This window comes from Muntiacus reevesi, chromosome 5 (genome assembly GCF_963930625.1).
Source record: "Muntiacus reevesi chromosome 5, mMunRee1.1, whole genome shotgun sequence".
Classification (NCBI taxonomy): domain Eukaryota; kingdom Metazoa; phylum Chordata; class Mammalia; order Artiodactyla; family Cervidae; genus Muntiacus; species Muntiacus reevesi.
In genome coordinates, this window is record NC_089253.1 from 5580924 (window position 1) to 5595500 (window position 14577).

Consider the following 14577-nt stretch of genomic DNA (forward strand, 5'->3'; position numbering starts at 1 on the left):
GGCCTGGCGTGCTGCGGTTCATGGGGTCACAAAGAGTCGGACATGACTGAGCGACTGAACTGAACTGAATCTCTAGCAATCATTACATACATAGAAGTGTGAGATCCACTGAAACTGGATATACCCATGTAAATTTATCATTTAAAGTGAGTAGTTGAAAATTTCCATTTATCTAAAACTTTTTTTAAGGTATGATGAAGAAAAAGGAACAAAAAAAGCAGAGAATAGAGAAAAAAACTAGAGGGAGAGAGGATGGACAATAGGACTAACAAGATATTCTTTCTCTCTCTCTCTTTCACACACTCACCCTGTAAGATAAAGCAGAGAAAGACTAGTGTCACATACATATGAGAGTATGCTGAGAGATCTCTCTACTTCTCTCTGTAGCTTGCTACCATATAAGAACACGTCACAGTAAAAACATTTAAGGCTGTGAGTGGTTATTACACAAATGAGGATTCTTGTCTCTATAGCTGCGCACATAGGTCAGCTGACAGCTGACTCTGCTCTAGATAAATAGAGTCAGAGTCCCCATTATAACAGACTCACGGTAGAAATAAAGATTCCTAAACTATATTTAAGAAGGTAAGGATGCTGTTGAATGTGATCAAGAATCTGGCAGAAAACTAGAAACAGTATCGAAACTGTCTTTTAACACACATGTATTTAAATTAATGCAAGGCATATTATATATATATATATATTTATATTCTTATATGCATGTATTCCTAAGAAATTATTCATCTAAAGTTAAGCCTATTCCAAAATACATATTCACAATACCAGTGTAATAATAAAACTTCACAATATAAATGGAACAAAGCATAAGTGATCCAAGTAACTGTGTGTGTGTGATTTTACTTCCGTATTTATTTAATTCATATTATTGTAAAGTAAAGTAAGAGGAAAGGAGTCAGAAGGAAACAGCAGATGGCAAGAAATACATGACATGCTTTAAAGCAGTTCTGTAAAATCTGGACTCATAAAATAAAGGATAGGTGAGGGAAACTTTTCGGCACACTTGCCTTCTGAGCTTACCTTGCACATTTAAGAACTTAGAGATACTGGAGAGGGAGGCTAAGGGAAGAGGATGACAGAGGGGAGCCTAGGAGAGATGCTTAAAGCATCAAGAGTCAGTGACAGAGTTAATCATACCTGAAGCAAAAAATAAGTCAATTTACAAAATTATCATCTTATACTCCACAATCAGGCGCTTTCATGAAGGGTAAAATAAACCCATGTTTACAATTATGTATCAAATCTATAAATGTGAAATTATAATAGCATATAGTCACCATAATAGAACATCTTATGTTTTCTTAGATAGAAGAAATCCAAAGAAACTTCAAAAACTTGAAAATTAACTCCAAGGATCTATATCAGTTTTTAGATAAGTTAATTCATTTGTCACAAACAGCCTGCTAGTTTTAACTGCTTTCTGAACATATAGATTTTTCACAAAACAAATACAAACTAAAATATTTTGACAATAATAAATTTGTTCACAGTCCAGTAATTAAGAGGATATTCTGTTTTGCCAATCTGCTATGAAAGTAAGAACAAACTCTAATTCCTAAATTCTCTTGAGTATTTATCAAAATTAAAACCATATTAGTAATAGAACCTATTTGTGACTATCCTGCTGCTGCTGCTAAGTCGCTTCACTCATGCCCGACTCCGTGTGACCCCATAGACGGCAGCCCACCAGGCTCCCCCGTCCCTGGGATTCTCCAGGCAAGAACACTGGAGTGGGTTGCCATTTCCTTCTCCAATGCATGCATGCATGCTAAGTTGCTTCAGTCGTGAGATATAAATATTTGTTGCCTGTTGACCAAGAAAACAAGAACTTTTCTGTCTTATTTACCTCAGCCCATTCTGTAGAACCCAGAAGTCCAAATTCTTCTGCATCCCAGCTGGCAAAAATGATTGTTCTTCTTGGTCTCCAGCCTGTAATCATTGTTAACACACATAACTAGGTTTATCTGCCTAAAAGCAAAGGAAATTTCAGTTGGTCACTTTTTTTCACCACCTACCACAGAAACACTACTTACCACCACTCAGCAGTTTCCCAAAACTCTGGGCAACCTCTTGCAAAGAAGCAGCCCCACTGGTTGGGTCAATGCCTCCAAATACCCAGGAGTCCCGATGACCTCCCAGAATAACATACCTGTCTGGGAAAAAGTGTGTTCAAAAGAACTTCAACTTTGAATACATTTATAAAGAGTACAATATATGTTTGTAAATTAAACTTCTTCCTCTAATAAATGGACCACCACGGTACAAGATGTTACATGTGGGGTTTGAGGGGAACAGGAGTTATATGTGAGTTCTCTGTACCTTGTACTCAATTTCATTCTGAACCTCAAACTGCACTAAAAATAAAGCATATTAAAAATGTTATGTTCTAATCCAAGGGGAAAAAAAAACTTCCTCGAGTTTCCCCATAGAAATGAACACCATAAGGTAGAGTCTTCTTTTAGATTTATACTTTTTTCTTCCAAAGTTAGTCATTTCACATCAGCCAGAAAAAATTAGCTGTGGACTAAAATCTTCTTGCAATCTTGTAAAGCCAAACATCTACAATAATCCATCAACTTACCAGGTTCCACAGATCCTCTGATAGTTCCGATTACATTGTAAATCCTTGTGATTTTATTGATATTATAAACATGCATTCTAACCTTCCTAGAATTTCAAAGGGGACAAATTACTTCACATGGAGCATTATGTCTAACAGCTTTCTTCCACTGTTTTATTATAAGAAATCTCAAAAGTACAGAAAATTGTATAACAGGGCAATAACTTCCCAAATACCCACCACATAAACTCAAACAATTGTAATATTGTTGAGCCATTTGCAAGTAAGTTGCAGATATCATGACATCTTACTCCTGTGTACTGAAGCATCCACATTAAATTCAAATTTTAAAAAGCAAACATCAATATTTTATATTTTTCCTCCCTCATAGCTCTATTGTCAATATTTAAAGTTCAAAATATTCTATTATTAAACACAGCTTGTGCATTGATTCTAGAATTTTAAATACATGCTACACAATTACAAAAATAAGGGAGAGAGCCTATTATCTAAAGAAGCCTATTTTTTTAATATATATTTATTAATTTGGCTGCACCAGATCTTAGTGGTGGCATGTGAGATCTGATCAGGGGCTGGACCCAGGCCCTCTGCATTGTGAGCTCAGAGTCTTAACCACTGACTACCAGGGAAGTCTCCAGAGAAGCTTATTTTTAATTTGTTTTATAGTAATATCAATTCCTGATATTCAGTTAACATTTTCCAAGATTATCAAAACGGTCCATCAGGATACTGTTAAAGAGCTGACTGAGTGCTGCCTACAAGGAACATGATAAACTCTGCTGTTAAATGGCAGAGAAACACCTGCTAGAATGTACAAGACAGCTATATGATGAAACTCTTCGAGGTCATCACTGTTGATTCTGATCTGGGCCTGCCTTTTAAATATTCATTCATCAATTGTAATTAACCAAATCAGAATTCACAGGAAAGTATAATCAAGATCAAAAAATCATTTAAAAATGCCATTCACATTTTAAAAAGCCAAACCGACATGGGAAAATGTTGAGCCTCTTTATCAGAGGGGAACAAAAAATTTTAATCTATGCTAGGCTCATAGGAAGTGCATAGGGAACCCCAGAACTTTCTACTTTTTAGTTCATTTTTGAATGCAAGAACTAACAAGTCAAATCCCGTATATTGTAAAGAGTAGATTCTGGTGTTTCTCCCCCTAAAAGTACATTGTGATTCTGAATGTGTATATAATTCATGAATAGTATTCAACTAAAAAGTGCCTTTAGGGGAAAACTAATCAATGGGTGTTGTTCTGCATTTTAAGACATTTGGTAAAAGACTTTATTTTTGCTTCTGAATGATAAAAATTAATAGCAAAAAGCAAAAGTGTTCTTTAGCATGTTTCTAAATATATAAGCCTAAGATATATTAGTAAGAAACCCAACTTCACTGACATATGTAATTAAATGAAGAAAATAAAAGAATGCTGTAACAATGAGGAATGAGAGAAGACAAGCTATTTTAATCTAAACGGAAAATAAACTAGCTATCAGCTCAGATTCTCAAAGAAGCTCATCTACATCGTTAATCTCCATATTTTCCTAGTTTCTAGTATCACGGACTCCAGAAGTACCTGAGTTACCTAGAGAGGTACTGCTATGGTTTCCAGAGGGTCAGTGAGAACGTTGTGGGCTCTGCAAATGAAGTTCCTGAAATTCTGGACAACTTGGGAGATTGACTTTGGGGCATCTCCTACTTCACCGTCGACATAAATGACTTCCGGAGGAATTTGATCTTCAATTTGGGACTCTACGCTGAGGGAATTTGGCTGGCCAGGAATCTGAGTGACAGTGACATCAGCCAGGGGTGCAGCCATACAGACACAAGGAACCCCTGTGCTGCATCTGAACCTTCCAAAACCTGAGCCTCCAATCTGGGACTGCCACAAGACCTGCCCCGGGGGGAGTTTGACTCAGATGGGCCTTTTCCTTCCCCGCCTCGTAACAGGGAAGAACATGTCCTATTTTATTACAAGTTAATCACTAAAGGGATGTTGCCTATGAGATTAAATGATACGCAGTGGCCCATAATGTCCTGCTATCACTTCAAACTCATTACGTTCCAAATAAACTGAACTCAAGAATAGACTCCAGAGGGCAGGGGTTTTTGCCTGTTTTGTACACTGCTGAATCCCCAGTGCCCAGGTGGTGCCAGGGTACAGGAAATGCTCAAGAAATAATTGTGAAATGAATATCCTCCTATATAGGGAAATAGAGGAGAAATCTGAGAACAAACTCAGCTCCAATATCAGAGTTACTTCTGCCTATTAAAGTCTTTGTTTAAGACTATTTTAAAACTCTACAGAAACAGAATTTAACTTGTGGAAATCTGATAATACAAATAATTCATGTCCACTGAAATGTACAATTTCTCTCATAAACTTTCCTTTCCTAATGTGGAAGAAATCAGTTTTTCAGCTATTAAGCATACTCACTTCAGCATTCCTAAGGAGCTCATTTTTTTGTATCATCTTTGAAATCTCCTTTGAACCAGCTTTTAACTCCTTTCGGGTTCCCTTATTGTATTAAATAAAATTTTTACACAAATTCATTTTATATTTGTATGAGAATTATGGTTTTACTTAAAAAAAAATCATCCTTTATCATTTATGGAAGTCCCACTGAGATTTACAATGGATTCTTCTTGGAGAGCCAAGAATGCGCAGCTTAACCCAGACATATCTTCCTTGACTCTCAGATGTAAATTCCAAGCAGCAATAAAATTTTAACTTGGCTGAATCTCTGTATCTCCAACTTACTTTTTTCTACTGATTCTGTGTTCTGTTTCTGTTTCTAGTTTGCTTACAGCAGATAAGTTACACCCCATTTGTTGTGGCAATGGTAAAGAATTTGGTTTCAGGTCTTATCATTTGGTAATCTTAAGTTGATCAATACATTATTATTAAGATCTCTTAGATGAGAAATGACACAGAGTCTTGTTTTTAGCAATTGTTTTTTTAAAAATTGTGTATTTTCCCATTTTGAGTTCAAATCAAATAGACTTTTTTGCTCATAGTGCAAACAAAGCTTTTTGATATCTTCACCAGGGAGATGTTCTGTTTCTGAGCTTACTCTTGAACTGTGACTGTAGCTATGTGTTTATTGATTTATCTGTGTTTGTTTGTTTCTGTTTATAAATCAGAAAGGCTTATATCTTTCATTGTGTACCTCGAGAGCATATTAATAATTAGATAATAAAGTCTCTTATATTAAAAGATGTCCATTTTAATTGAGAGACAGAGATAAATAAGCACATACATAAAAATATTTCTAACATTTCTATAAAATAAAACTGAACTCCTAATACTTTAAAGGGCTTCCCATGTGGTGCTAGTGGTAAAGAATCTGTCTGCCAATGTAGCAGATGCAAGAGACCCAGGTTCGATCCCTGTGTTGGGAAGATCCCCTGGAGAAGGAAATGACAGCTCACTCCAGTATTCTTGCCTGGAAAAATCCCATGGACAGAGGAGCCTGGCGGGATACAGTTCACGGGGTTGCAAAGAGTCGGACATGGCTGAACACTTGTCAGCAGCAGTAATTTAAAAGTTCTGAAATAAAACTCTTAACAGAAATTAAAAGACATTCTCAGAATACAATTTCATATTGTTAAGTAAATTTCTAGCAAACAAGACTGACTTAATAATTCTGTCTTAATACAGCTATATTTTTTCCAGTTCATCAGTTTTTAAGTTTCCCTTCCTCTCTAACTTTCAAGCAAATCAGAGTACTTAAAGTTCTGATCATGCCATGATGTTCTACACCTCTGGACAAGCTGTTCTCTGCTACTGGCATTTCCTGCCTAATTTGACCCACTGGAAAATTTATTCTTTCTGTAAAATTAAGCTCAATGAAACATATTCTGCGATCACGCCTCCTCAAAAGTGTTACAACGGTTGATAACAGTAAAAACTAAAAAAAGCGTATAGAGCCTCGTAACAGTCACGTGCATACCCATTTTAACTTATTTAACCCCCCCACACAGGAAGTGATCAGTAAAAGGCTGGAACCGTTCTCTTTTACTCCTTCCCTTAAGTTAAGCTAGTGCTTCATATGCATAGCATTTTGACAACTATTGAAGAGCTATTTCGAAACATTAGGTAAAGAGGGAAGTGAAGGGACTCCCCTGGGGGTCCAGTGGCTGAGACTCCATCTCCCAGTGCAGGGAGCCCCAGCTCAGCCCCCCGTCAGGGACGGTACCACCTGCGCAGCCAAGACCTGGCACAGCCAAACAAATACTTTAGAAAAAAAGAGGAGAGTTAAAATGCTAAGCCTGTAACTCAAATGTAGCAATTTTTGAGATGTAAAAAACACATGTTGCGATAGCCCTGTTGGAAGAAGAATTTAATACATCATTCCATAAGCAGTTCTGCTTAGTCACCTAGTCCTGTCCAACTCTTTGCAGGCCTCTTGGACTGGTGGCTGCCAGCCTCCTCTGTCCATGGGGTTTTCCAGGCAAGAATACTGGAGTGGGTTGCCATTTCCTTCTCCAGGGGATCTTCCCGACCCAGGGATTGAACCCAGGTCTCCTGCATTGCCATCTGAGCCATCAGGGAAGCTCTAAGTACTTCTAAATGATAATTATTCACTATGAAAAATGAGAAAAATAAGCAAAACAAAACTGGCAGAACACTTATCTTGACATTTTTCCATTAACTATGTAAACTTTTTCTAGGATACTAAAGTAATGTAAAATTACCTGAAAGAATCATGTCCTACAAAGCCAGGCCCAATGTTGTAACTCACATTAAGACCTCCCTTCCAGCTCTCATCTGGTGAAGCAATTCCTCCCAAATAGCTGTCAAGAGAAAATGAAAATGACAGAAAAAAAAAGGCTGAGCACCACAAATTATAAAAGAAATCACAAAGAAAGCTGACGAGGTTTTATTCAGAGATTTAACAAATATATATTGAGGATTTACTAAGTGCTGGGAACTGTAAAATTCCCTTCCCTTGCAGAGCTTACATCCTAGCAAGAGAACCATAACTGAGATACGTAAGTAAAATGTTTATATGCTAGGGGTTAAGAGCTAAGGAGCAGAATTCTGTGGTGGTCCAGAGGTTAGGAGTCGGCCTTTCAATGCCTGGGCCTGAGTTCAAGCCCTGGTCGAGGAACTAAGATCCCATGTGCTTCACAGCACAGCATCCCACCAAAAAAAAGAGCTAAGGAGAAAACCACCAAAATAGTGAGGGGAAATGGGAAACATCAATTCATCAGCCTTTCTGCTTCTTACTCTAATTATTTACATAGGGAAGCATTAGGTTCAAAAAATCCTAAACATATGAAATTAAGGAGAAGAAAAAATTAATTTCTAGAAAAGCTGCTGGTTACACAGTAGCCACTCAAAAAGCAATTACTGAATTGCATTTGTACATACATTAAGCAAAAAATAGACATTAGGAAATCTGAAAAGGAACCAACAAGTTATACAATACAGTAATAGCAAACAATGACTGAATGTTTTTCATATGATATTTATATAATGATTTCATCTACTCATAATAACTCTATCAGGCAGAAACTAGTTCTGTCTTCATTTCAGAGAAGGAACCTGAATCAGAGAAAGATTGAATAACTGGTATAAGTTTACACATCTAGTGAGTTGTGGGCGTCACCACATTTTTGAAATGCAGGTCAAATACAAATACCTAAGATAACCTCACTGCTTGAAAAATCTCAAGTCAATATTTTTATCTTTGGACATAGTTTTTCCTTTTGGGACTTTCATTTGTAGCAAATACAGGAATGTTTTCTTACTATTTCCTAGTTATTAAACTGCTCTTTCCTTATGGAAAAAAAAGATGTGTTCTATATTTCCTACTTCAAGAGTCAATTCTGATACAAGACTTCACTTTTAACATAGGTTTTGAAGAGAAAATAGATGTTTAGTGTAATATATCTTATTCTCAAATGCAACTAGAAAACTATACCGTAATAGTATTTCTGCATCATTATATCCAATGGGATGTACGGGGATTTGGGGAATTCCCACTCCATCTTCAACATCAAGTCTGAAGGCATACTCTGCAGAAACCAATTGCATAAGAGGAGAACAGTTGAGGAATCTGAGCAAAGGGTTTAAAGGAATTCTTGCTATTACTAATGCAGATTTGCTATATGTTTGATATTATATCCAAGATTTAAAGTTCCCCCAAAGTGACTGACTGTTTTATCCAATACGGGGTCTATTTAATTTGACAGTAAAAAATTAAATCATTTACATTTTAATGTAAAATCAATTACAGGGATTACAGATTCTCATATTTGCTTTGACATTTCATGTAATTCTCTTGAATTTCCCAAGAATACTTTATTTCCTTAGATATCCTGAATACTTTTTAGAGAAGCTTCAGTTAACTAAATACCTGGAAAATGTGTCCCAGATTCTGAAACTAGAAAAAACTGTAAAAAAAAGAACTGAAGGGAATGCAAAATGCTGGGCTGGATAAAGACTGGAATCAAGATTGCCAGGAGAAATATCAATAACCTCAGATATGCAGATGATACCACCCTTATGGCAGAAATGAAGAGGAACTAAAGAGCCTCTTGATGAAAGTGAAAGAGGAGAGTGAAAAAGTTGGCTTAAAGCTCAACATTCAAAAAAAAAAAAGAAAAAAAAGCTCAACATTCAGAAAACTAAGATCATGGCATTTGGTCCCATCACTTCATGGCAAACAGATAGGGAAACAGTGGAAACAGTGACAGACTTTATTTTTGGGGGTCCAAAATCACTGCAGATGATGACTGCAGCTATGAAATTAAAAGACGCTTGCTCCTTGGAAGAAAAACTATGACCAACCTAGACAGCATATTAAAAAGCAGAGACATTACTTTGTCAACAAAGGTCCATCTAGTCAAAGCTATGTTTTTCTGGTAGTCATGTGAGAGTTGGATTATAAAGAAAGCTGAGCACTGAAGAATTGATGCTTTTGAACTGTGGTGTTGGAGAGAGTCTTGAGAGTCCCTTGGAGCAACCAGTCCATCCTAAAGGAAATCAGTCCTGAATATTCATTGGAAAGACTGATGCTGAAGCTGGATCTCCAATACTTTTACCATCTGATGCGAAGAACTGACTCACTGAAAAAGACCCTGATGCTGGGAAAGACTGAAGGCAGAAGGAGAAGGGGACGACAGAGGATGAGATGGTTGGATGGCATCACCGACTTGACGGATATGAGTTTGAGTAAACTCCGGGATTGATGATGAACAGGGAAACCTCGTGTACTACAGTCCACGGGGCCACAAAGAGTCAGACATGACTGAGTGACTGAACTAAGTGGTGTTGGGAATAAGTGAAAATTTCTTACTCAAATAATAACAATATACTCCTTATAGGAAGATGAAAGGTATTGACAGGCTTAAATTCTAACTGGGACTTGTGGTTTCACCCAAAACAGAGTTTTCTAGAGCATTAAAACAACTGTCTTATAAAAAAAGAGAGGTTTCAAACAAGTTACATCAGATTCCACTTTAAGAAACTGAAAAAATAAGAGCCAACGAAGCAAAAATCAGCAGGAGAAAGGATATATCCTACTAAAGACCAGAAAAGAAATGTTAGAAATAGAAAACAGACAAATGATAGAAATTTTCAATGAAATTCAAAGCTGGTTCCCTGAGTGGATTAACAAAATCGATAAATCCCTTGCAAGACAAATCAAGAAAGAGAGATATAAACCATCAATATCAGAAATAAAGAAGAGAATAGCACTCCAGTACCTGCAGAAAAGAAAGAGAGAGAAGAAAGGAAGAACATTACAAACAACTATGTGCCCATAAATTTAACAACTTAGATGAAATGGACAAAATTTTAAACTAGCAAATCTCACTCAAGATTAAATACGTAACCTAAACAGCCATATATCTACTGAAGAAATTTAATTTGCAGTTAAAAACATTCCTACCAACAAAATACCAGGCCCATATCAATTCACTGAAGGATTCTACATCATGCCATGTCACGCTCAGTCACATCTGACTCTTTGCGACCTCATGGACTATATAGCCCACCAGACTTCTCTCTCCATGGGATTCTCCAGGCAAGAATACTGGAGTGGGTTGCCATCTCCTCCTCCAGGGGATCTTCCTGACCCAGAAATCAAACCTGCATCTCTGATGTCTCCTGCATTGGTAGGTGGATTCTTTACCACTGAGCCACATTTACAGAAAAAAATCAAACCCATTCTACACAAACACTTGCAAAAAAATGAAGAAGATGAAGTAATTTTTAATTCATTCCATGAACTCAATGTTACCGCTACTAAAATGAGACAGAGATACTGCAAGAAAGTAAATTGACAGGACAATATCCGTCATCATTAAAGACAGATTCTTAGCAAACTTTTTAGCACAAATTTAGTAATATACCAATATTGCACAGAAGAATACTACAACGAGGACGCCCTGGTGGCCCAGTGGTTAAGAATCCGCCTGCCCGTGCAGCAGCATGGGTTCGGTCCCCGGCCCAGGAAGGTCGCACATGCTGCAGCCACACCCCCGTGCCGCAGCCACTGAGCCTGAGGGCCGCGACTGCTAAAGCTCGTGTACCCAGAATCTGGGCTCCGCGACGAGAAGCCACGGCAATGTGAAGCTTGTGCACCGCACCTTGAGAGTAGCCCCCGCTCACTGCAACTAGAGAAAGCCTGCACACAGCCATGAAGACTCAGCGTAGTCATAAATAATCAAAAGAAAAAAAAGAATGTTCCATTAGAACACTGTTTCGGTTTAACACTCAAAAATCAATCTGGGGAATTTCCTGGTAGCCTAGTGATTAGGATTCTGTCTTTACAACCATGGCCTGCCTTCAATACCTTATTCGAGAACATCCAATAAGCTGCATGGGGTGCACCCACCCACTCCAATCAATATGTATAATTGAAAAAAAACATAGATAAGAACAATTTAAGATCATTTCATTAGGTACAGTAAAAGAATCTGACAAAATTCTGTACACATTGCTAGTCAAATGAGATAAATGTGCTAAGATAAAAATTTATAGCACTTTAAGATAAAAGTCAACTTCCTCAATCTGATAAAAAAAGAATCTATAAAATCTGAAAAAAACAAAAACAAACCTATAGCTAAGATCCTACTTAACAGAGAAAGACAGGGACAGTCTAGGGCAGAAACATGGCAAGGATATCTGTTCTAACTACGTTTTACAGCAATGTCCTAGAAGTACCAGATACTACAATAAGAAAAGAAAAAGAAAAGGCATCCAGAACAGAAACAAAGAAATAAAAATCGCTTTATGTGCATATGACATGATCACCTATGCAAAAGCTGATGGAATTCACAAAAACCTAGCAGAACTAATTACTGATGAGTTTACAGAATACAAGATCAATACACAAGATCAGTATGTTTCCTCTAGAAACAACATTTCCATTTACTAACAATGGCAACTGGAAACCGAAATTTAAAATGTAATTTAAAAAAGAATAACACTATGAAATTATTATGGATAAATGTGAAAAAGACACATGGTCTGTACGCTGAAACAACAAACGCGCTGAGAGAAAGTTACGGACACCTGAGTAAATCGAGAGCTGGTCCATGTTTATGGGTCAGAAGATCCCATATTTTAAAGTTTCAATTTTCCCAAAACTGAGCTATAGGTTTAATTCAACCTCAGTCAACCTCCCAGGAGACTTTTGGTAGAAAATGATAAGCCAGTTCTAAAATTCACATGGGAAGGAACCAGAATAGCTACCAAAACTTTGAAAAAGAATTTTAACTTGGAGATTTTCCTATCAATTAGAATGTAAAGTTAAAAAGATCAACCATACTAAGCGCTGACAAGGATGCAGCAAATGGAACACTCACATACTGCTGCTACAATGCAAAATGGTACAACCACTTTGGAAAACAATTTGAAAATCATCTATCATGTTATCCAGCCATGCCATTTCTATTCATTTACTCAAGAGAGACAAAAGTATATATACATATAAAGACTTGCATACAACTGTTCATAGCAGTTTTATGTGTAATATCTCCAAAAGTCAAAGCAATCTAAATTCCCAAGAATAAGTAAATGAATAAACAAACTGTAGAGTATTCAATGGAATACCATTCAACAACCACGACAAAACAAACTGAAATATTGACACAGACATCAACATAGCTGAAGTTCAAAATAATTATACTAGACAGAAGGCAAATCAAAGATTCCTACGGATTGGCAGGGAGGGAGGGGGGTTGAGAGGAAGGCATCACAAAAAGATGAGATGAAACTTTTGGGGGTAATGGACACATTCATTATCTTGACTGTGGATATGGTTACACAAATGTGAAAATCTTTCACACTTTACATATTAAATCACACAAAAAATCTCATTGGTATTTTCAAAAATAGAAATATGTGATCTATAAAAAAATAAAATCATTACACAGTTCAGAAACCCTAAGTTCTAGTTTGCTAAGAATAGTATTACTCTGGACATGTGTTCTTCAACCTCTACTAAAGGCAGAAGAGAACTGAACTGTCTACTCCCCCTCTTCACGTCCACACCTCATGGAAACTTAAAGCTGAAATAATAAAAGTGAAATTCTTTTAAATTCCTAGCAGTGGCAATCCAAAATACAATTGTGCACAATTTTAATGTTATTCTATAGATGCTTACTTTTATGCCTTCTGTAAGGACAAGTAATATTTTTGCAAAAATGAGTGGGGCATAACAGGCTCATCTGTTACCTTTAGCTGGATAGCCTGGAGTGAGGGGGTCACCAGCACCATTCAGATTTAACACATTCCCTCTCTGGGCTGCAGTTCCAGGAAGGTTCCACCCTTTGGGATATGGCTGTACCCCAGGAGCAGAGTAGTCAGCTGGATCTGAGTACAAGATGATTCCCTTGGCTCCTGCTGACATGGCATTTTTAACCTTCAGGGGCAATAAGCAATCCATAATGTAGAAATGGCGAAAGACTGACTTACCCATGTAAGATAAAGCCAATTTAATAACATACGGAAACTTACACACTATTTTATTATCACACTGGTAACAATCAGTTCTTTTTGGCTTGAATTCGATTTCTGCCTAGGTAGTCTTAACAACTTGCATTTATTCAACATAACTCCAAACAAGTTATTACCTTTTCTGTGAAGCATTCCTATTATTCCTAAAACTGCAAAATTAATGTCTCTCTTTTCTATACATCTTCTGTATTTTGTGCATGATTATATTACAAGATGGAGCAAAGCATTGTAAAATAACTTTTAAACATCTTTCTTCTCTACTACTATTTTTGAGAACAAGGACCTTGTCTAACTCACTTTAACTATCTACCCCTTAGTGTTTGGGGTTTCCCAGGTGGCTCAGTGATAAAGAATCTGCCTGCCATGGAGGCAACACAGGAGATGCGGGTTCTATTCCCGGGTCAGGAAGATCCCCTGGAGGAGAGCATGACAACCCTCTCCACTATTCTTGCCTGGAAACTCCCATGGACAGAGGAGCTTGCTGGGCTACAGTCCATTGGATCCCAAAGACCTGGACATGACCGAGGCGACTGAGCATGCACACTCTCCAATGTTTAGAACACCACAGACTTCAGTTCAGTTCAGTCACTCAGTCGTGTTCAATTCTGTGACCCCATGAACCACAGCACGCCAGGCCTCCCTGTCCATCACCAACTCCCGGAGTCCACCCAAACCCATGTCCATTGAGTCAGTGATGCCATCCAACCATCTCATCCTTGTCGTCCCCTTCTCCTCCTGCCCTCAGTCTTTCCCAACATCAGGGTCTTTTCCAATGAGTCAGTTCTTCACATCAGGTGGCCAAAGTATTGGAGTTTCAGCTTCAGCACCAGTCCTTCCAATGAACACCCAGGACTGGTCTCCCTTAGGATGGACTGGTTGGATCTCCTTGCAGTCCAAGGGACTCTCAAGAGTCTTCTCCAACACCACAGTTCAAAAGCATCAATTCTTCAGTGCTCAGCTTTCTTTATAGTTCAACTCTCACATCCATACATGA

The 14577-nt window shown here is 37.5% G+C and overlaps 1 protein-coding gene across 5 annotated transcripts in view; it reads right to left on the minus strand.

The window, feature by feature from the left end:
• Window positions 1-14577, minus strand: part of NAALAD2 (N-acetylated alpha-linked acidic dipeptidase 2) — a 61951-nt gene that overhangs the window by 33123 nt on the left and 14251 nt on the right. For all 5 annotated transcript variants that reach the window (XM_065936826.1, XM_065936825.1, XM_065936823.1 and 2 more), the window contains exons 6-11: window positions 13302-13488; window positions 8539-8632; window positions 7307-7405; window positions 2600-2685; window positions 2052-2171; window positions 1865-1947 (exon numbers count right to left, since the gene is read on the minus strand). In XM_065936826.1, the coding sequence (XP_065792898.1) occupies window positions 1865-1947; window positions 2052-2171; window positions 2600-2685; window positions 7307-7405; window positions 8539-8632; window positions 13302-13488 (669 nt within the window). The remainder of the gene's footprint in view (window positions 1-1864; window positions 1948-2051; window positions 2172-2599; window positions 2686-7306; window positions 7406-8538; window positions 8633-13301; window positions 13489-14577) is intronic.